Source organism: Cherax quadricarinatus, chromosome 18, assembly GCF_038502225.1.
Source record: "Cherax quadricarinatus isolate ZL_2023a chromosome 18, ASM3850222v1, whole genome shotgun sequence".
Lineage (NCBI taxonomy): Eukaryota > Metazoa > Arthropoda > Malacostraca > Decapoda > Parastacidae > Cherax > Cherax quadricarinatus.
The window spans coordinates 11,507,092-11,532,241 of record NC_091309.1 but is presented as its reverse complement, the minus strand read 5'-3'; the positions used below and the strand labels follow the sequence as shown (position 1 = coordinate 11,532,241).

Genomic DNA, 25,150 nt, shown 5'->3' with positions numbered 1-25,150 from the left:
TGGGTTGTGAATTGTTCCAGCCACTGTATTGTGGGTTGTGAATTGTTCCAGCCACGGTATTGTGGGTTGTGAATTGTTCCAGCCACGGTATTGTGGGTTGTGAATTGTTCCAGCCACGGTATTGTGGGTTGTGAATTGTTCAAGCCACGGTATTGTGGGTTGTGAATTGTTCAAGCCACGGTATTGTGGGTTGTGAATTGTTCCAGATACGGTATTGTGGGTTGTGAATTGTTCCAGCCACGGTATTGTGGGTTGGTTGTGAATTGTTCCAGCCACGGTATTGTGGGTTGGTTGTGAATTGTTCCAGCCACGGTATTGTGGGTTGGTTGTGAATTGTTGCAGCCACGGTAGTGTGTTGGTTGTGAATTGTTCCAGCCACGGTAGTGTTGTGAATTGTTCCAGCCACGGTATTGTGTGTTGGTTGTGAATTGTTCCAGCCACGGTATTGTTGGTTGTGAATTGTTCCAGCCACGGTATTGTGTGTTGGTTTTGAATTGTTCCAGCCACGGCATTGTTGTGAATTGTTCCAGCCACGGTATTGTGGGTTGGTTGTGAATTCCAGCCACGGTATTGTGGGTTGTGTATTGTTCCAGCCACGGTATTGTGGGTTGGTTGTGAATTGTTCCAGCCACTGTATTGTGGGTTGTGAATTGTTCCAGCCACTGTATTGTGGGTTGTGAATTGTTCCAGCCACTGTATTGTGGGTTGTGAATTGTTCCAGCCACGGTATTGTGGGTTGTGAATTGTTCCAGCCACGGTATTGTGGGTTGTGAATTGTTCCAGCCACGGTATTGTGGGTTGTGAATTGTTCCAGCCACGGTATTGTGGGTTGTGAATTGTTCCAGATACGGTATTGTGGGTTGTGAATTGTTCCAGATACGGTATTGTGGGTTGTGAATTGTTCCAGATACGGTATTGTGGGTTGTGAATTGTTCCAGCCACTGTATTGTGGGTTGGTTGTGAATTGTTCCAGCCACGGTATTGTGGGTTGGTTGTGAATTGTTCCAGCCACGGTAGTGTTGGTTGTGAATTGTTCCAGCCACGGTAGTGTTGGTTGTGAATTGTTCCAGCCACGGTAGTGTGTTGGTTGTGAATTGTTCCAGCCACGGTATTGTGTGTTGGTTGTGAATTGTTCCAGCCACGGTATTGTGTTGTGAATTGTTCCAGCCACGGTATTGTGGGTTGTGAATTGTTCCAGCCACGGTATTGTGTGTTGGTTTTGAATTGTTCCAGCCACGGCATTGTTGTGAATTGTTCCAGCCACGGTATTGTGGGTTGGTTGTGAATTCCAGCCACGGTATTGTGGGTTGTGTATTGTTCCAGCCACGGTATTGTGGGTTGGTTGTGAATTGTTCCAGCCACGGTATTGTGGGTTGATTGTGAATTGTTCCAGCCACGGTATTGTGGGTTGGTTGTGAATTGTTCCAGCCACGGTATTGTGGGTTGGTTGTGAAATGTTCCAGCCACGGTATTGTGTGTTGGTTTTGAATTGTTCCAGCCACGGTATTGTGTTGTGAATTGTTCCAGCCACGGTATTGTGTGTTGTGAATTTTTCCAGCCACGGTATTGTGGGTTGGTTGTGAATTGTTCCAGCCACGGTATTGTGGGTTGGTTGTGAATTGTTCCAGCCACGGTATTGTGTGTTGGTTGTGAATTGTTCCAGCCACGATATTGTGTTGGTTACGAATTGTTCCAGCCACGGTATCGAGGGTTGTGAATTGTGCCAGCAACGGTGTTGTGGTTTTTATCTCGCCTCGGCTCTCCGCTTTTTCGGAGGTCTACGTTAGTGCCAATGGGAAGACAGGAGAGACGCTGTATTGGAGGCACTCTGAGCTCACTCCATTTACCCAGTCCTGTAATCCCAAGAGCTCTCTGCCTTACGAGAGCTGCTGTCAACTATTAGGAGAGACACTAAGCCAAGAGTCCAGCTGAGTGCTATTTTATATGAGATGGTTCAATGCTTCTCTCAGGGTCGAAAGAGTCGGGATGGCTCTCTCTCAGGGTCGAAAGAGTCGGGATGGCTCTCTCTCAGGGTCGAAAGAGTCGGGATGGCTCTCTCTCAGGGTCGAAAGAGTCGATATGTGTCTCTCATGATAGATACAGTCGAAAAGTTGTAGGATGTGTACACCGAATGATTTAAGAACATAAGAAAGGAGGAGCGCTGCAACATGTCTGCTGGCCCATACTAGGCAGGTTCTTCTCAAGCCCAAACCCACTAACAAAAATATTTGCCCAACCCATTTTCAGTGCTACCCAAGGAATAAGCTTTTGATAACCCTAGTAACACACGTGCAAGTCCCATCTTACACGCTGCTTCACTGTGTAAGGATGATGAAAGTGGAATGAGAGGTTGAAGCTGTGCAGTAGAGATGTATCGGATATCCGCATCCGCATCCTCATCCGCATCCGCAAAATGAGTAAGACGTCCTCATACACATCCTCGGATATCTAAATTTTCACATCCGATACATCTCTACTGTGAAGGCAAATTCCATACACAGCTTCAACACTAGATACGACAGGGCTCCGACCTGTGATTGGTTGTTCTGCCCTCGCACCCTAACCGGGGGGGTCAGGTTTCATTGTTGACCACCTGGTCAACCAGGCTGTTGATACTAGTCTCCCGCAGGCCCACGTAACTATCACTTGCAGGAGATGGTTGGCCAGTTTCCGCCTTGCAAAACTTCTATATTTACTCCAGCGATATTTCTGTCATTCACTTTGTGTCAGGTTGAACAGTCTTGCACAACGGAGTCTGACACTATGTTCTCTTACTGTGCCTAACGTTCCTTTACTTTTTCCACTAGATTTAGTCTACATTTCCTCTTACATTTCTCACTGTAGTTAATTGCTTCCTCTTGTATCTCTCGCTCCAGTAAGTTATGGTTAGTGTTAAGTTAGTGTGCTATTGTTAGTGTTAACTTGCTATGGTTAGTGTTAAATTAGTGTGGTATGGTTAGTGTTAACTTGCTATGGTTAGTGTTAAATTAGTGTGGTATGGTTAGTGTTAAGGTGCTATGGTTAGTGTTAAATTAGTGTGATATGATTAGTGTTAGTCTGTGTTCCATGTAGATGTTATGATGTATCTATATAAGTCAAGGAGACCAATGGAAATAAATTACTTTGTCTAAGGTTTCTTTTGGGTTATCCCAGGTAATTTACACATGTTACTATGAATGATAGTTTGTGTAGCTGTGTTTATGTGTACCTGTACCTAAATAAACCTAATTACTGAATCTAGGTCAAGCAACCACGACACAAGTACGTCAGTTGATTGTACCTTTTAGGTAAGTGGTGGTGCCAGGAGCTGTGACTCGACCCTCCCTCGGGGATAGGTGCGCGAGTACACACACACACACACACACACACACACACACACACACACACACACACACACACACACAGTATGCAGCACCAGTCTGGAACCCACACCTGGTCAAGCACGTCAGGAAGTTAGAGGAAGTACAAAGGTTTGCAACAAGGCTAGTCCCAGAGCTCAAGGGAATGTCGTACGAGGAAAGGTTAAGGGAAATCGGACTGACGACACTGGAGGACAGAAGGGTCAGGGGAGACATGATAACGACATACAAGATACTGCGGGGAATAGACAAGGTGGACAGAAATAGGATGTTCCAGAGAGGGGACACAGGGACAACCTGGAGTTTTACCTGGAGAGAGTTTCGGGGGTCAATGCCCCCGCGGCCCGGTCTGTGACCAGGCCTCCTGGTGGATCAGCGCCTGATCAACCAGGCTGTTGCTGCTGGCTGCACGCAAACCAACGTACGAGCCACAGCCCGGCTGATCAGGAACTGACTTTAGGTGCTTGTCCAGTGCCAGCTTGAAGACTGCCAGGGGTCTGTTGGTAATCCCCCTTATGTGTGCTGGGAGGCAGTTGAACAGTCTCGGGCCCCTGACACTTATTGTATGGTCTCTTAACGTGCTAGTGACACCCCTGCTTTTCATTGGGGGGATGGTGCATCGTCTGCCAAGTCTTTTGCTTTCGTAGTGAGTGATTTTCGTGTGCAAGTTCGGTACTAGTCCCTCTAGGATTTTCCAGGTGTATATAATCATGTATCTCTCCCTCCTGCGTTCCAGGGAATACAGGTTTAGAAACCTCAAGCGCTCCCAGTAATTGAGGTGTTTTATCTCCGTTATGCGCGCCGTGAAAGTTCTCTGTACATTTTCTAGGTCGGCAATTTCACCTGCCTTGAAAGGTGCTGTTAGAGTGCAGCAATATTCCAGCCTAGATAGAACAAGGGGTCACAACTGGAAGCTGAAGACTCAGACGAGTCAGAGGGACGTTAGGAAGTATTTCTTCAGTCATAGAGTTGTCAGCAAGTGGAATAGCCTAGCAAGTGAAGTAGTGGAGGCAGGAACCATACATAGTTTTAAGAAGAGGTATGACAAAGCTCAGGAAGCAGAGAGAGGACCCAGTAGCGATCAGTGAAGAGGCGGGGCCAGGAGCTGAGTCTCGACCCCTGCAACCACAATTAGGCGAGTACACACACACACACACACACGCACACGCACACGCACACGCACACGCACACGCACACGCACACACGCGCACACACACACACACACACATACATACACAACAATATTCAATACATCTATCGAAACAGGGAGATTGCCTGAGGCATGGAAGACAGCAAATGTAGTCCCAATCTTTAAAAAAGGAGACAGACATGAAGCATTAAACTACAGACCAGTGTCACTGACATGTACAGTATGCAAAATCATGGAGAAGATTATCAGGAGAAGAGTGGTGGAACACCTAGAAAGGAACGATCTCATCAACAGCAGCCAACATGGTTTCAGGGACGGGAAATCCTGTGTCACAAGCCTACTGGAGTTCTATGACATGGTGACAGCAGTAAGACAAGAGAGAGAGGGGTGGGTGGATTGCATTTTCTTGGACTGCAAGAAGGCGTTTGACACAGTCCCACACAAGAGATTGGTGCAAAAACTGGAGGACCAAGCAGGGATAACAGGGAAGGCACTACAATGGATCAGGGAATACTTGTCAGGAAGACAGCAGCGAGTCATGGTACGTGGCGAGGTGTCAGAGTGGGCACCTGTGACCAGCGGGGTCCCGCAGGGGTCAGTCCTATGACCAGTGCTGTTTCTGGTATTTGTGAACGACATGACGGAAGGAATAGACTCTGAGGTGTCCCTGTTTGCAGATGACGTGAAGTTGATGAGAAGAATTCACTCGATCGAAGACCAGGCAGAACTACAAAGGGATCTGGACAGGCTGCAGACCTGGTCCAACAATTGGCTCCTGGAGTTCAATCCCACCAAGTGCAAAGTCATGAAGATTGGGGAAGGGCAAAGAAGGCCGCAGACAGAGTACAGTCTAGGGGGTCAGAGACTACAAACCTCACTCAAGGAAAAAGATCTTGGGGTGAGTATAACACCAGGCACATCTCCTGAAGCGCACATCAACCAAATAACTGCTGCAGCATATGGGCGCCTAGCAAACCTCAGAACAGCATTCCGACATCTTAATAAGGAATCATTCAGGACCCTGTACACCGTGTACGTTAGGCCCATATTGGAGTATGCGGCACCAGTTTGGAACCCACACCTAGCCAAGCACGTGAAGAAACTAGAGAAAGTGCAAAGGTTTGCAACAAGACTAGTCCCAGAGCTAAGAGGTATGTCCTACGAGGAGAGGTTAAGGGAAATCAACCTGACGACACTGGAGGACAGGAGAGATAGGGGGGACATGATAACGACATTCAAAATACTGAGAGGAATTGACAAGGTGGACAAAGACAGGATGTTCCAGAGATTGGACACAGTAACAAGGGGACACAGTTGGAAGTTGAAGACACAGATGAATCACAGGGATGTTAGGAAGTATTTCTTCAGCCACAGAGTAGGCAGTAAGTGGAATAGTTTGGGAAGCGATGTAGTGGAGGCAGGATCCATACATAGCTTTAAGCAGAGGTATGATAAAGCTCACGGCTCAGGGAGAGTGACCTAGTAGCAATCAGTGAAGAGGCGGGGCCAGGAGCTCGGACTCGACCCCCGCAACCTCAACTAGGTGAGTACAACTAGGCGAGTACACACACACACACACACACACACACACACACACACACACACACACACACACACACACACACACACACACACACTGCATGGAGAAGCTCTATCAGAGGAGACTGTAGCAAATGAAAGAGCTAAGCTTTATGTGGAGGCCCTAACAGACAACAGAGCCCAAGGAAAGCCGAGAAGGGAAAATGACAGGCCACTGAGCCCAAGTACATTAGCCAGTGAAACTGATGAAAGGAAAGCTGCAGTGGAGGAAACCAAATTAAATGAGGGGATACACAGGGATATGCAGTGGGAGAATGAAAGGGTGAGGTCAGTCTTTGTGTATGGGCTCCAGGAAGTTGAAGGGGAAACATACGAAGCAAGAAAACAAGGGGGAAAAAAAGCAATTGAAAGCATCATGAAAGCAATAGGAGAAGACGACATGACCCAGCTGGAAAATTTTCGGAGAATAGGGGGGTTTGTAAAAAAAAGAACCCGGCCAGTGAGAGTGACCTTCAAGGCAGAAGCGACTCGGACCAGGATCCTGCAGGAGAAAGCACGATTAAGGGACATGCCGGCATACAGGAAGGTGTATCTCGACCGCGACAGAACACAAGAAGAAAGGCAGAAACTGAGAGAGATGGTACAAAGGCGAAAGGAGGAAAGAGAGGGGATGGAGAAGACAGACAGGAGATCCCAGACCCAGGAAGAAAATCAAATACAGCCTCCCTCACAACTTCCTATAGAAGCCTCCCAACCAGGTCAACCCCAGTGCAACCAAACACTCTAAATCAAAACACCCATGCCACATCCAATGCCCCCACCCACTACATTACAAACTCCACCCCCACAGCAACAACCCATAGTTCCTTACCAGGTCTCCCACTTCCCCAACCCCAATATACCTCCCAGACCACAGTCTTAGAAAAGAAGTTGAAGGTGTGGTATACAAATGCAGATGGAATAACAAACAAGTATGATGAGTGGCACGAAAGAATCAAAGAGACATCCCCAGACATAATAGCACTCACAGAAACAAAACTCGCCAGAATAATAATAACATTCAATCTTTCCATCTGGATATCAAATCCTCAGGAAAGACAGAGGGAGGAGAGGGGGAGGAGGAGTTGCACTGCTCATTAAAAACCAGTGGGGTTTTGAGAAAATGAAGGAATGGATGGCACGGGCGAAAGGGACTACTTAGTAGGAACAATCCAGTCTGAGGGACATAAGGTGATAATTGCAGTAATGTACAGCCCACCACAGAACTGCAGGAGGCCAAGAGAAGAATACGATGAGAGCAACAGAGCAATGATCGACACACTAGCCGAGGTGGCCAGGAGAGCACATATGGGGGGAGCAAAGTTACTAGTTATGGGTGATTTCAATCACAAGGAGATTGACTGGGAAAACCTGGAGCCCCATGGGGGTCCCGAAACATGGAGAGCCAAGATGATGGATGTGGTACTGGAAAACCTCATGTATGAACATGTTAGAGACACTACCAGAGAGAGAGGAGAGGATGAACCAGCAAGGCTGGACCTTGTATTCACCATGAGTAGTTCGGACATCGAGGGTATCATGTATGAAAGGCCCCTGGGAGCTAGTGATCATGTGGTTCTGTGCTTCGACTACATAGTTGAGCTCCAAGTGGAGAGAGTAGCAGGAATAGGCTGGGAAAAACCAAACTACAAAAGGGGGAACTACTCAGGCATGAGGAACTTCCTTCATGACATTCAGTGGGAGAGGGAACTGACAGGAAAACCAGTACAAGAAATGATGGACTATGTAGCAACAAAATGCAAGGAGACAGAGGAGTGGTTTGTTCCCAAGGGAAACAGAAATAATGGGAAGAACAGAACGAGTCCTTGGTTCACCCAAAGGTGTAGGGAGGCAAAAACTAGGTGTACTAGAGAATGGAAAAGGTACAGAAGACAGAGAAGTCAGGAAAATAAAGAAATCAGCCGAAGAGCCAGAAACGAATATGCACAGATAAGAAGGGAGGCTCAGCGACAATATGAAAATGACATAGCATCGAAAGTCAAGACTGACCCGAAGCTGTTGTACAGCCACATCAGGAGGAAAACAACAGTCAAGGACTAGGTAATCAGACTGAGGAAGGGTGATGGGGAATTCACAAGAAACGACCGAGAGGTATGTCAGGAGCTCAACACGAGATTTAAAGAAGTATTTACAGTGGAAACCAGTAGGACTCCAGGAAATCAGAACAGGGGAGTACACCAGAAAGTGCTGAATGAGGTACATATAACTAAGGAGGAAGTGAAGAAGCTGCTATGCGAACTTGACACCTCAAAGGCGGTGGGACCAGACAACATCTCTCCGTGGGTCCTTAAAGAGGGAGCAGATATTGTGTGTGCCATTAACAAAGATCTTCAACACATCATTTGAAACTGGGCAACTCCCTGAGGTATGGAAGATGGCAAATTTAGTCCCAATTTTTAAAAAGGGAGACAGACATGAGGCACTAAACTACAGACCTGTATCACTAACGTGTATAGTATGCAAGGTCATGGAGAAGATCATCAGGAGGAGAGTGGTGGAGTACCTGGAAAGAAACAAGTGTATAATTGACAACCAGCACGGTTTCAGGGAAGGAAAATCCTTTGTCACAAACCTATTAGTTTTATGACAAGGTGACAGAAGTAAGACAGAGAGAGGGGTGGATCGACTGCATATTTTTGGACTGCAAGAAGGCCTTCGACACAGTTCCTCACAAGAGGTTACTGCAAAAGCTAGAGGATCAGGCACACATAACAGGAAAGGCACTGCAATGGATCAGAGAATACCTGACAGGGAGGCAACAACGAGTCATGGTACGCGACGAGGTGTCAGAGTGGGCGCCTGTGACAAGCGGGGTTCCACAGGGGTCAGTCCTAGGACCTGTGCTGTTCTTGGTATATGTGAACGACATAACGGAAGGGATAGACTCAGAAGTGTCCTTGTTTGCAGATGATGTGAAGTTAATGAGAAGAATCAAATCGGATGAGGATCAGGCAGGACTACAAAGAGACCTGGACAGGCTACAAGCCTGGTCCAGCAACTGGCTCCTTGAATTTAACCCTGCTAAATGCAAAGTCATGAAGATTGGGGAAGGGCAAAGAAGACCGCAGACACAATATAGTTTAGATGGCCAAAGACTGCAAACCTCACTCAAGGAAAAAGATCTGGGAGTGAGTATAACACCGAGCATATCTCCTGAGGCGCACATCAATCAGATAACTGCTGCAGCATACGGGCGCCTGGCAAACCTACGGATAGCGTTCCGATACCTCAGTAAGGATTCGTTTAAGACTCTGTATACCATTTACGTCAGGCCCATACTGGAGTATGCAGCACCAGTTTGGAATCCACACCTAGTCAAGCACGTCAAGATATTAGAGAAAGTGCAAAGGTTTGCAACAAGACTAGTCCCAGAGCTACGGGGATTGTCCTACGAAGAAAGGTTGAGGGAATTCGGCCTGACAACACTGGAGGACAGGAGGGTTAGGGGAGACATGATAACGACATATAAAATACTGCGCGGAATAGACAAGGTGGACAAAGACGGGATGTTCCAGAGACGGGACACAGACACAAGAGGTCACAATTGGAAGTTGAAGACTCAGATGAATCAAAGGGATGTTAGGAAGTATTTCTTCAGTCATAGAGTAGTCAAGCCGTGGAATAGCCTAGAAAGTGATGTGGTGGAGGCGGGAACCATACATAGTTTTAAGGCGAGGTATGATAAAGCTCATGGGGCAGGGAGAGAGAGGACCTAGTAGTAATCAGCGAAGAGGCGGGGCCAGGAGCTGTGACTCGACCCCTGCAACCACAAAACACACACACACACTTTCTCTCACAAAAATATTTTTCTTCAGCTTTGTAAAAATATAATCAGTTTCTTTAATAAAAATATAACAACATTTTTCTTCACCACATAACTAAGTAGAAGAGGGAGGGGAGGGGGAAGTGGGAGGGGAGGGGGAAGTGGGAGGGGAGGGAGGTGGGGGAGGGGAAAGGAAACGGAGAGGGGAAGGAAAATGGGGAGGGGAAAGGGATATGAGGCAGGGAAGGGGAAAAGGAGAGGGGATGTGGAAATGGGGACGAGGAGGGGAAATAGGGAGGGGGAGGGAAGTGGAAATGGGGAGGGAAGGGGAAGGAGAAATAGGGAGGGGAAGGCGGAGAAATGAGGAGGGAAAGGGAAATAGAGAGGGAAAGGGAAGGAGGAATGGGAGTAAAGAGAGATGGATACGTAAGGGAGAGGGGAAGAGAGATTCCTTCCCCTCTTCTCCCTGGGTTGGGGGACCCCCTCCCCTCTTCTCCCTGGGTTGGAGGGACCCCTCCCCTTCTTTCTCCAGGGTTGTAGGGACTCCTCCCCCCTTATCTCCCAGGGTTGGGGGACTTCTCTCCCTCTTCCCCAGGGTTGGGGAACTCTTTCCCCCAGGGTAGGTGGATTCCTCCCCTTACCCTGGGGGAGGAATTTACGCTCTTACATTAATTTACGCTCTTAATCTACGCTCTTACATTAATTTTCGCTCTCATTAGCACTCATTTACACTCACTGGCACTCATTGGTACTCAGTCTCACTCACTGGCACTCATACTCATTGGCACTCATTTGGAATCATTTACACTCACTGGCACTCATTTACACTCATTGGCACTCATGCACTTTGGCGCTCATTTACAATCACTTACACTCCCTGGTGCTCATTTACAATCACTTACACTCCCTGGTGCTCATTTACAATCACTTACACTCCCTGGTGCTCATTTACAATCACTTACACTCCCTGGTGCTCATTTACAATCACTTACACTCCCTGGTGCTCATTTACAATCACACTCCCTGGTGCTCATTTACAATCACTTACACTCCCTGGTGCTCATTTACAATCACACTCCCTGGTGCTCATTTACAATCACTTACACCCCCTGGTGCTCATTTACAATCACTTACACTCCCTGGTGCTCATTTACAATCACACTCCCTGGTGCTCATTTACAATCACTTACACTCCCTGGTGCTCATTTACAATCACTTACACTCCCTGGTGCTCATTTACAATCACACTCCCTGGTGCTCATTTACAATCACACTCCCTGGTGGTCATTTACAATCACTTACGCTCCCTGGTGCTCATTTACAATCACACTCCCTGGTGCTCATTTACAATCACTTACACTCCCTGGTGCTCATTTACAATCACACTCCCGGTGCTCATTTACAATCACTTACACTCCCTGGTGCTCATTTACAATCACACTCCCTGGTGCTCATTTACAATCACACTCCCTGGTGCTCATTTACAATCACACTCCCTGGTGGTCATTTACAATCACTTACGCTCCCTGGTGCTCATTTACAATCACACTCCCTGGTGCTCATTTACAATCACACTCCCTGGTGCTCATTTACAATCACTTACACTCCCTGGTGCTCATTTACAATCACACTCCCGGTGCTCATTTACAATCACTTACACTCCCTGGTGCTCATTTACAATCACTTACACTCCCTGGTGCTCATTTACAATCACTTACACTCCCGGTGCTCATTTACAATCACTTACACTCCCTGGTGCTCATTTACAATCACACTCCCTGGTGCTCATTTACAATCACTTACACTCCCTGGTGCTCATTTACAATCACTTACACTCCCGGTGCTCATTTACAATCACTTACACTCCCTGGTGCTCATTTACAATCACACTCCCTGGTGCTCATTTACAATCACTTACACTCCCTGGTGCTCATTTACAATCACTTACACTCCCTGGTGCTCATTTACAATCACTTACACTCCCGGTGCTCATTTACAATCACTTACACTCCCTGGTGCTCATTTACAATCACACTCCCTGGTGCTCATTTACAATCACTTACACTCCCTGGTGCTCATTTACAATCACTTACACTCCCCGGTGCTCATTTACAATCACTTACACTCCCGGTGCTCATTTACAATCACTTACACTCCCTGGTGCTCATTTACAATCACACTCCCTGGTGCTCATTTACAATCACTTACACTCCCTGGTGCTCATTTACAATCACTTACACTCCCGGTGCTCATTTACAATCACTTACACTCCCTGGTGCTCATTTACAATCACACTCCCTGGTGCTCATTTACAATCACTTACACTCCCTGGTGCTCATTTACAATCACTTACACTCCCTGGTGCTCATTTACAATCACTTACGCTCCCTGGTGCTCATTTACAATCACTTACGCTCTCAATATTCAAATTCACGTTACACAGAAATAGAAAAAAATATTGTGTACACACAAAGGTGCACCAGTGTCTGTACGAACGTTGACAACAAAGGTGTCGTCTACAAAGTCGTCGACCAAACCAGATGTTAACTGCAAAGAACTTATCTCCCTAATGGGGGTGACTAAAATAGTCTCCTAAATGGTGGTGGTTAAAATACTCTCCCTAATGGGGTGACTGAAGTGGTTTCCCTAATGGGGTGACTAAAATAGTCTAAATAATGGAAGTAACTACAAAAATCTGTCCCCAGGTGTCAGTTCCAAAAATTTTATTCAAATGTGACGACTACAAATGTGACGACTACAAATGTGACGACTACAAATGTAACCACTTCAGATATAACGACTATAAATATAACGACTACAAATGTGACGACTACAAATGTAACCACTTCAGATATAACGACTATAAATATAACGACTACAAATGTGACGACTACAAATGTAACAATTACAAATGTGACGACTACAAATGTGATGACTACAAATGTAACCACTTCAGATATAACGACTATAAATATAACGACTACAAATGTGACGACTACAAATGTAACCACTTCAGATATAACGACTATAAATATAACGACTACAAATGTAACAATTACAAATGTGACGACTACAAATGTGACGGCTGCAAATATAACGACTACAAATATAACGACTACAAATGTGACGGCTACAAATGTGACGGCTGCAAATGTAACCACTTCAGATATAACGACTACAAATATAACGACTACAAATGTGACGGCTGCAAATATAACGACTACAAATGTGACGACTACAAATGTGACGACTACAAATGTAACGACTACAAATGTAACCACTTCAAATATAACGACTACAAATATAACGACTACAAATGTGACGACTACAAATGTAACTACAAATGTTACGACTATAAGTGTAACGACTACAAATGTAACACCTACAAATGTAACTACTATAAATGTAAGAACTACAGAGTGGGTAGTGGACTAAGACTAGCGGTATCTACAACTGACGAGGTCTTCGGCAGGAGGAGAAGCATCAACACAGAGATGAGAGGTTTCCATGGCAACTCCAGGCAGATGAACCAGATTTTTCTTTCTCCAGATGTCAGTGATTTGCTTTACAATTAATTGCCATTGTTCTTTGTAGTTAGCAGACTGAGGATCAAGCCTACAATACACTGTGTGCTGAGTCATATGTATAGTAGAGTATCTCTCTCTCTCTCTATCTATCTATCTATCTATCTATCTATCTATCTATCTATATATATATATATATATATATATATATATATATATATATATATATATATATATATATATATGTATATATATGTCGTACCGAATAGGCAGAACTTGCGATCTTGGCTTAAATAGCAACGCTCATCTTGCCATATAGGACAAGTGAAAATTTGCGTATGCAATAATTTCGCCAAAATCATTCTGAACCTAACGAAAAAAATATATTTCACTGTGTTTAGTATTAAATTATTGTAAACAAATCTGAAATATATTTAGTTGGGTTAGGCTAAAATAAATTGCGCTTGTTATAATAAGGTTAGGTAAGTTTTCTAAGTTCCTTTTGGCGCAAAATTAAAATTTTTTACATCAGCATTAATGAAAAAAATATATCTTTAAACGTATAAGAGAAAATTTTAGAAAGGACTTAATTTTAAATGAGTTCTTGCTAATTGACCAGTTTTACATATTCGGCACGACATATATATATATATATATATATATATATATATATATATATATATATATATATATATATATATATATATATATATATATATATATATATATATTCACTCCATCACTGTCTTGCCAGAGGCACGCTTACACTACAGTTATAAAACTGCAACATTAACACCCCTCCTTCAGAGTGCAGACACTGTACTTCCCATCTCCAGGACTCAAGTCCGGCCTGCCGGTTTCCCTGAATTCCTTCATAAATGTTACCTTGCTCACACTCCAACAGCACGTCAAGTCCTAAAAACCATTTGTCTCCATTCACTCCTACCAAACAAGCTGACGCATGCTTGCTGAAAGCCCAAGGCCCTCGTACACAAAACCTTTACCCCCTCCCTCCAAGCTTTCCTTGGCCTACCCCTACCCCGCTTTCCATCCACTGTAGATTTATACACTCGAAATTCTATTTTGTTCCATTCTTTCTACATGCCCGAACCACCTCAAGAACCCCTCCTCAGCCCTCTTGATATTAGTTTTGGTAATCCCGCACCTCCTCCTAATTTCCAAACTACGAATTCTCTGCATAATATTCACACACACATTGCCCTCAGACATGACATCTCCACTGCCTCCTGCCTTCTCCTTGTTGCAATATTCACCACCCATGCTTCACACCCATATAAGAGCGCTGGTATAACTATACTCTCATACATTCCCCTCTTTGCTTCCATGGACAAAGCTCTTTGTCTCCACAGACTCCTCAGTGCACCACTCTCCCTTTTCCCCTCATAAATTCTATGATTCACCTCATCCTTCATAGACCCATCTGCTGACACGTCCACTCCTAAATATCTGAATACATTCACTTCCTCCATACTCTCTCCCTCCAAACTCATCCACCAACCTTATATATATATATATATATATATATATATATATATATATATATATATATATATATATATATATATATATATATATATATATAATGTGTGTGTGTATTTGTGTGTGGAAAGTAAAAATAATTAATATCAATATTCTCAAAAGTATTTACGTAATAGTCTTTGACATTTGTAGTGATAACAGTAAGACGATGCAGTGTGTCCCCGTGTCACAAACTGCCTAATACGCCTTAAGGTCTGAACTGTTTTGAATAATTTTCAAAGACTGAGATGCTTCGAGGGATTTTCAAGGTGGTTGTCCTTTGGATAATGCAGGAACAATAACCTTATCCTGGTGGGGGATACAGTAGCAATGACCGTATCCTCTGAACGATATGCGACCAGTAACCATATCCTATGGACGATGCAATAACAGTGAAATCCTATGGCTAATGCAGTTGCAGTGACATTCTATGAACGATGCAATAGCAGTGGCATCCCGTGAACGACACAATATCAGTGACATCCTGTGGACAGCGCAGTAGCAGTGACCTTATGAACCACACGGGAACATTGACCTTTCCTTCGACATAAAAAAATATCAGATCAATGGCTTTAATGCCCGTAAGGGACATTTTTATTAAGCAGTAGAGTGTGTTCCAGCAATCAGGGCTAACATTAAAGGCAGTAATGAAGAAACAGCGCAGATGTAGAGCCAGCTTTAACCGTGACAAACTCTAGCTCTAATACAGAGCTGTTGCCCGGCCAGCTCTTCACAGATCAGCGCGGTGTTGGCCTACCAGTGAAGTGTTTCTGTCTCTACTATCAAAACAAGAGTATTAATAATAATAATAAAAATAATAATAGTACTTCTACTATTCCTGCTATTACTACTACTAATAATAACATTAATAATAATTACCTTGCGCCTCTTGGCGGTATACATAGCGCTGATAATGTGGTAGATGAAATAGGTAAGAAGGAGGCAGGGGATGATCTTGATGAGGACGCTATGGAACCAGAAGTGTATACTCTGTAAGAGGCTGTTGGATGCCTGGGCTCTCTCACTGAAGTCCACGTGGTACAGGGACGAGTTGCTGTGTCTGGTGGTGGTGGAGGAGGAGTACGTGAGAAGGACGGGTATAGTCCGCACGAGTACATGGGAAAAAATAGATAGCAGAGGTTAATTCCACGCGAGGACATGGGTAAAATGGATAGCAGAGGTTAATTCCACGCGAGGACATGGGGTAGACAAATAGCAGAAGTTAATTCCACACGAGTACATGGGAAAGACGGATAGCAGGGGTATTGTAATCTCTCTCTCTCTCTCTCTCTCTCTCTCTCTCTCTCTCTCTCTCTCTCTCTCTCTCTCTCTCTCTCTCTCTCTCTCTCTCTCTCTCTCTCTCACCTGTCGTGCCGCTGTCGTATGGAGTACATAAGATAGTTGGGCACTGAGAGTACCGGAGACACGATGTAGGCGACCACCACGGCGATGCGGGCTCGAGGCAGCGTACACAGAAACAGGTTGAGATGGGGCTTACATATAGCAATGTATCGCCACACTGCTAGCGTTATTGTCAGGCAGATGGCTATCGTGTGCGTCACCTGTGGAAAGAGAGAGAGAATGAGGGAGAACAAGGAGGTAGATGTTGGATCGGGGAGCCAATATAAATTTTACTAAAGTTGTTAAAGAGAGAGAGAGAGAGAGAGAGAGAGAGAGAGAGAGAGAGAGAGAGAGAGAGAGAGAGAGAGAGAGAGAGAGAGAGAGAGAGAGAGAGAAGGACACCCTACGGTCTATATCTTCTGTGAAAGATAAATAACATCCTAGCGACCTTTAGTTTTTCTCTTGATAGTTGAGATTAGGATAGAGCAGAAGGCTCTCTCCCCACCCTTCACTTCCAGCTTGCTGGCTGGACAGAGATAAAAGACATAATAAGAAAAATATCAGTGAACATTTACGGGATAGTTGAAAACTGAACTGGTTACTATTGCTGTGACTACCATCAACACTTTCTCTTCTTCCAGTATTACTATTATTATACCGTGGGTGCCTCATAGTCAACTGATAGTCCTTGTGTGGTGTCTGACCTTTTATTTTGGTGTCAGGAATCTTCAGTGAGGAATTAGACACATGTGCAACATCTGGGTATCTTTATTGGGTTGGGTAAATATTTTTTATTTAGTGGGTTTGGGTTTGAGAAGGACCTGCCTAGTATGGGCCAGTAGGCCTGCTGCAGTGTTCTTCTGTTCTTATGCTGTAATTGGAAGACAGTAGAACTATACACAAAAGATGAGGTAATCAGTCCGTCAGCCTTGGAGTTGGTGACAAGTATCGAAATCGTGAAGACACTTCAATTGCTAGCGCATTCAGCTCACACACTGAAGTCCCTGGTTCGATTCCCGGTACGCGTTGAAACATTAGGACGAGTTTCCTTAAGACACCTGCTGTCCCTGTTCACCTATCAGTAAAGTAGGTACCTGGGTGTTAGTTGACTGGTGTGGGTCTCATCGTGGGGACAAAATTGACCTAATTTGCCCGAAATGCTTCGTGTAATAAGGGGCTTTCTATACAGTAGTATATCACTGATGTTAGCTACGCCTGTATACTTAGTACATATAGAAATAAAGATTATTATTAAGTCCAAGACTGAGGGACTGATTACCTCATCTTCTGTATACAGTTTTACTGTCTTCCCATTATGTCCTAATCAAGATTCCCAGATGTTGCACATGTATCTAATTTGTAGATGAATGGTTCTCTGAACCATTCATCCATTGTAGATGAATGGTTCTCTGAACCATTCATCTACAAACCTGTCAGACACTGCAACTTCTTGGGATCTTAATACTTAGGAATTCTTCGCTTGCCTAATTCTTGGGCACAACGTACTTCCACATTGAACAAATGTAACACCACCTATGACTGCTGCACCTCTCCTGCCATACGGTTTATAAGCTGCTTCTCCGCTCATCTGCCGTATTCTACTCAAGATTGATGGACTGAACACATCGACTCAAGGTTGAGGGACTGATTACCTCATTCTCCTCCTGTTCTTCAAGTTTCTCCTATGTATGGACTGATGAAGCCACTGTGTGGCGAAACGTTTCCTCAATAAAGATACCCAAGAGTTGCACATGTCTAATTTATCAACATGTATCTAATTCTTCATCTTGCCGTTATGGTATACCTTACTATGTACAAGCTTGGATAAGGTGCTTTATAGAATGACTTTTGCAAATACAGATATATGCTGTGTCTGTTGGGACTTTTTCTGGCCAGGTTATTAATACATACAATTAAAGAATTTTCGGTTTGTCAGGCATGATCTTCTATTGCGATATCAATGTTGATTTTCGGTTATTGAATTATGTTCCAGAAAATTGACAATCTTGTCTCTTGTTTACAAAAGAAAATGTTTCTCTGATGGGACGATAGTTGAGGGTACATACCACGTTGACTGCACTGCTTCCCGTCCCATCAGCGAAGCTAAGCAGAGTTGGATTTGGTTAGTACTTGGATGAGTGACTGCCTGAGAACACAAAATGCTGTTAGTACTTGGATGAGTGACTGTCTGAGAACACAAAATGCTGTTGGCATTCAGTGTCTTGCTGATCAGGCTTTGATCCACGGCGAGGCCTGGTAATGGACCAGGCCACGGAGGCGTTTACTCCCTTTTTGAACGTTGGGGTAACAGTTGGCATTTTCCAGTCGTTCGGACCTTGCCTTCTTCTAATACTTTATTAAGCATTTCCCTTAATGTGTACGCGATTTGTTATCGACATTTTATTATAATTTTAGCAGGCAGTTCGTCTGGTCTGTTTGATTTGTTAATGTTCGGCTTCTCAGAGTATCTTAATATGTCAAGGCTGCCATTTGTTTTAGATTTAATTTGTCAAATTCAAGATATAAAAATAGGAAATTTGGCGGCCTGGTAATGTTGGTATTTTGCTCAGCTGTACATATAGAGCTGTGACGTAGCGGTTTAGACTTCTTCAGTCTAACACAGAGAAGAACGGTGGAAGATGAGAAGTTTGAAGTAATCAGTCCCTCAGTCTGGAGTCGATGTGTTCAGTCTATCAGTCTTGAGATGGAGTGAGCACATCGACTGAGGGACTGATTACCTCAAATTTCTCCCTCAACTTCCACTGTTCTTCTCTGTATTGGACTGTAGAAGTCACTGACTGGCGAAGCGTTTCCTCAATAAATATTAACAAATGTCGCACAAGTGTCTCAATCTTCAGCAGAGCTGAAAACTGTGCTGGTTATTGAAGCAATATTCCTGTTTGTTTTTCCACAGTTATCGCAAATTATAGGTCCTATTGTTACTCTTACTTTTTTTATCCATGACGAAGAACAAAAAGCACAATACCGTGACTGGTATTGATACCGACGGTATCCCCCCCTCGCCTATATATACTGGCTCCCTCACTCTTGTGTCAGTGTGACTCTAACTGGTCTAAGTCGGACTGAAACGTCGTCGTAAGCTCCTCTCTCTTATGTGCGGATTCTTCGTGTATTGTCCATGATGCACCTCAAGGAAGGTTCCTTGACGTTGGTGAGGGGCTCTTGATCTAGGGAATTGGATCTGTGCTCTAGTTCCCTGAATTAATCTTGAATACCTTCAACATCACCCCCCCCCACAGGCGCTGCATAATTCTATGGGTTTAGCGCTCCCCCTTGATTATAATAATTGTTCATGATTATGTGACGAATTATTCAAGGTTACCTTCGATGTTGCATGTAGTTCATCTTTCAGAATCCCATTTACTGTTTCATATCTCTCTCTTGCTTTCTCAACGCAAGGAAACAGACAGACAGGGGAAACAGACAGGGGAAACAGACAGAAAAACGCTCTCAAACATCTGCACACAAATTATAATTTGTGTGCAGATGCCTCCGAGTAGAATGAGATTTTCCGTTTGCGGAATATCGTTCTCATTCGAGGGAACTGTATCATTCTTCAACACCCCAGGATAATACAACACATTCTTATATATATCATCCGCATTATTTATCAGCATAATACAACACATTGTTCGATATATCACCCGCATTATTTATCAGGATAATACTGCATATTGCTAGATATATCATCCGCACTATTCTTAGGATAATACAACACGTTGTTAGATATATATCATCCTCACTATTCCGAGGATAATACATCATACAAGACATTGCTAGATATATCTTCCGTATTATTACCAGGGAAATACAACATATGGTAAGAAATACCATCCGTATTATTCCCAGGATAATAGAACAAATAGATATGTCATCCGTACTGTATAACACACACAGACACAGACGAGTTAAACAGCCAGGGTAAGTGGACAAGATACATCCAAACACACAGAAGAAATAAGAAAACACATCCAAACACACATAGAACTGAAACCTAAATAAACACGATGCATCCAAACACACAGAAGAAATAAGAAAACACATACAGAACTGAAACTTAAACACGATACATCCAAACACACACAGAACTGAAACTTAAATGAAGACGATGCATCCAAACACACAGAGGAAATAAGAAAACACATCCAAACACACATAGAACTGAAACTTAAATGAAGACGATGCATCCAAACACAGAGGAAATAAGAAAACACATCCAAACACACACAGAACTGAAACTTAAATGAAGACGATGCATCCAAACACAGAGGAAATAAGAAAACACATCCAAACACACATAGAACTGAAACTTAAATAAACACGATACATCCAAACACACAGAAGAAATAAGAAAACACACACAGACTGAAACTTAAACACCACCCATCCAAACACACACAGAACTGAAACTCATATAAACACGATACATCCAAACACACAGAAGGCATAAGAAAACACATCCAAACACACACACAACTGAAACTTAAATAAACACGATGCATCCAAACACACAGAAGACATATGAAAACACATCCAAACACACACAGAACTGAAATTTAAATAAACACGATACATTCAAGCACACACACACACACAGACACAGCAATGAACTAAACAACTTAGTAAGCAAACACAAGGTATCTGAACAAAGCTAATCACTCCTGGAAACTAATTGTATGCGTGTACAAAAAATATATATGATTAGTAACCGTCCGGAGACTAAACAGCCAGATAGATCAGCAAGAACCAAAACTTGATATCCAGGGAATATGAAGTGGCCATCACCAGCACCACCACCACTATCACCAGCACTACCACCACTATCACCAGCACCACCACCACTATCACCAGCACCACCACCACTATCACCAGCACCACCACCACTATCACCAGCACCACCACCACTATCACCAGCACTACCACCACTATCACCAGCACCACCACCACCACTATCACCAGCACCACCACCACTATCACCAGCACCACCACCACTATCACCAGCACCACCACCACTATCACCAGCACCACCACCACTATCACCAGCACCACCACCACTATCACCAGCACCACCACCACTATCACCAGCACCACCACCACTATCACCAGCACCACCACCACTATCACCAGCACCACCACCACTATCACCAGCACCACCACCACTATCACCAGCACCACCACCACTATCACCAGCACTACCACCACTATCACCAGCACCACCACCACTATCACCAGCACCACCACCACTATCACCAGCACCACCACCACTATCACCAATACCACCACTATCACCAGGACCACCACCACTATCACCAATACCACCACTATCACCAGGACCACCACTACTATCACCAATACCACCATATCACCAGCACCACCACCACTATCACCAATACCACCACTATAACTACTGCCGCCCCCACCACTTCTCTCACTCTCACCACCAAACACATACACAGAAACACCCACATACACACAGAATCACCCGCATACGAGGCGCAGAGATCCACCCAGAGACAACTCAAGCAAACACACAGCTGGACGGTTGTAAACAATGCCTGGCACCATGAGTGCCTAAATGTGTCCCCAGGCACAGCGTGCACTTCAAGTAATTATCCTGGACAGTATTATGTGTAGAGGTGACCGAATTGGTCCACTGATGGTCTTCCCTCGCTGGCGTCCCTCCAACGCTACCCTCAGCTCATTGTATACCAGTATATATATATATGTCGTGCCGAATATGTAAAACTTGCCAATTCGCAAGAACTCATTTAAAATTAAGTCCTTTCGGACATTTTTTCTTGTACGTTTAAAGATATATATTTTTCATTAATGTTAATGTAAAAATTTATAATTTTGCACCAAAAGAATCTTAGAAAACTTACCTAACCTTATTATAACAAGCTTAATTTATTTTAGCATAATCCAATTAAATATATTTTAGATACGTTTACAATAATTTAATACTAAACAAACACAATGAAATATATTTTTTCCGTTAGGTTCAGAATGATTTTTGCGAAATTACTGCATACACAAATTTTCGCTTGTCTTATATGGCAAGATGAGCGTTGCTATTTAAGCCAAAATCGCAAGTTTTACATATTCGGCACGACATATATATATATATATATATATATATATATATATATATATATATATATATATATATATATATATATATATATATATATATATATATATATATATATATATATTTGAGGGAGAGAGTATGGAGGAGGTGAATGTGGATGGGTCTATGAAAGATGAGGTGAATCATAGAATTGATGAGGGGAAAAGGGTGAGTGGTGCACTTAGGAGTCTGGAGACAAAGAACTTTGTCCTTGGAGGCGAAGAGGGGAATGTATGAGAGTATAGTTTTACCAACGCTCTTATATGGGTGTGAAGCATGGGTGATGAATGTTGCAGCGAGGGGAAGGCTGGAGGCAGTGGAGATGTCATGTCTGAGGGCAATGTGTGGTGTGAATATAATGCAGAGAATTCGTAGTTTGGAAGTTAGGAGGAGGTGCGGGATTACCAAAACTGTTGTCCAGAGGACTGAGGAAGGGTTGTTGAGGTGGTTCGGGCATGTAGAGAGAATGGAGCGAAACAGAGTGATTTCAAGAGTGTATCAGTCTGTAGTGGAAGGAAGGCGGGGTAGGGGTCGGTCTAGGAAAGGTTGGAGGGAGGGGGTAAAGGAGGTTTTGTGTGCGAGAGGCTTGGACTTCCAGCAGGCATGCGTGAGCGTGTTTGATAGGAGTGAATGGAGACAAATGGTTTTTAATACTTGACGTGCTGTTGGAGTTTGAGCAAAGTAACATTTATGAAGGGGTTCAGGGAAACCGGCAGGCCGGACTTGAGTCCTGGAGATGGGAAGTACAGTGCCTGCACTCTGGAGGAGGGGTGTTAATGTTGCAGTTTAAAAACTGTAGTGTAAAGCACCCTTCTGGCAAGACAGTGATGGAGTGAATGATGGTGAAAGTTTTTCTTTTTCGGGCCACCCTGCCTTGGTGGGAATCGGCCAGTGTGATAAAAAAAAAAAAAAATAATATATATATATATATATATATATATATATATATATATATATATATATATATATATATATATATATATACATATATAATATATATATATAATATAATATATATATGGAATTTCTCTATATATATATATATATATATATATATATATATATATATATATATATATATATATATATATATATATATATATATATATATATATATATATATATATAATGTCGTATCGAATAGGCAGAACTTGCGATCTTGGCTTAAATAGCAACGCTCATCTTGCCATATAGGACAAGCGAAAATCGCGAACAAGCGATACAAGTTGCAAAACAACCACGGTGGCGAGTTGAAAGATAGCTCTAGGCCTTTCGTGTTGCAGTCAACATCATCAGAAGCTTGCAATGTTGCAGAAATGAGTAGGAAGTCCAAGTAGATCCGTTCAAGGGAACAACTCGGGCTAGAATAATTTCGGAGCTTCGATGGTGACAAAAGCATTAGCTGTGGTAACGGTAATGATACTGATGATGATGACTACAAAAGTGACGATGAAGGTGATGGTACAGGTGAAGGTGATGAAGGTGAGACGGATAAGGCGGAAGAGTCTTGAGACGCTGGCGAAAATGGGAAGGATGATGCAGGCTGCCTGTGCTGACGACGGTGATTGATAGATTAAGATGGAACGCCAGGCAGGAGTATTGCTATAGTCACAGGGAAGTGCTAAACCCCTGAGGGTTGTGCAGTGCTTGGGAAATGTGAGGTGTGGAGTGAGTGTTTTGTTTTGTCAGGAAATCGAAAAAGGTGTCTCTTGAAGTATGGTCTCTTTCAAATGAATAATAATATTAATAATAATAATAATAATAATAATCTGTTTTTCTACACGTACATGTTACAACTTATGTAGATCATAGCTGACCTCAGTGACATGCTATATAGAAAGCCGCTTGTTATGCAGAGAATATCGGAAAATTAGGTAAATTTTGTCTTCAGGATGCGACCCACACCAGTCGACTAACACACAGGTACCTATTTTACTGATGGGTGAACATAGACAGCAGGTGTCTTAAGGAAATGTGCCGTAATATTTTCACCCGTACCGGGGATCGAACCACGGACCTCAGTGCGTGAGTTGAGTGCATTACCAACCAAGCTACGAGTAAGCATCCGCTGGCCTACCCCAGTTAGGTTTTTACACCCCGTTTAATAGAGTGTAACACTGTAAAACGTTAGTCTTAGTGGCATTCAGGATATCTTTATGAGGTTAAGAGTTTCAATGGGGTTTGCCGTGAGGAAGGGAAAGTTAGTCGTAATTCGTAGCCTAGAGCACCCTTTATCAGCCTCAAGGTACTTCCTTTGAAGGGACGCCACGCAAGGCCGTAAAGAATATTCCCGACATCCGATGACTGCGATATTTTCGGGTGTAAATATTAGAGCCATGCCGAGAGGCAGGAAGCTGGGTGCTCTTATATTTACTCGCAGCGATGCTCATTTGTTTCGCTCGATCCTCCTCTGAAGGGTTTTATCTGGCCGACGTAAATTATTAATGAAAGTTCAGCCACTAACTTCAGATAACATCATTACAAAATGCTGATACTGGAATTTATATGAGCCATTTTAATGGAAAAGTGAATATATAGGAGGATCGAGTTATCCAATATGTGGCTATTTCTCGCTTCGATGCTCATTACTCGGAACATCTGATATGTTCATTAGATAAACAAATCTCTGGAACTCTATTTACTTTAAGATATTCTCAGTATTATGTTGGAAAATATCTTAAGTAAAGGTTTATATCCACGGTGAGCTGTTCTCGATTATTTTTT

General features: G+C 43.4%; 2 protein-coding genes across 2 annotated transcripts in view; one reads left to right on the top strand and one right to left on the bottom strand.

Moving 5' to 3' along the window:
* The window catches only part of LOC128689204 (uncharacterized), a 520,741-nt gene that overhangs the window by 60,072 nt on the left and 435,519 nt on the right, over positions 1-25,150 (top strand). The window lies entirely within an intron of this gene.
* Positions 1-25,150, bottom strand: part of LOC128689371 (G-protein coupled receptor dmsr-1) — a 129,271-nt gene that overhangs the window by 41,927 nt on the left and 62,194 nt on the right. The window contains exons 3-4 of the mRNA XM_053777576.2: positions 16,300-16,496; positions 15,814-15,994 (exon numbers count right to left, since the gene is read on the bottom strand). Of these exons, the coding sequence (XP_053633551.1) occupies positions 15,814-15,994; positions 16,300-16,496 (378 nt within the window). The remainder of the gene's footprint in view (positions 1-15,813; positions 15,995-16,299; positions 16,497-25,150) is intronic.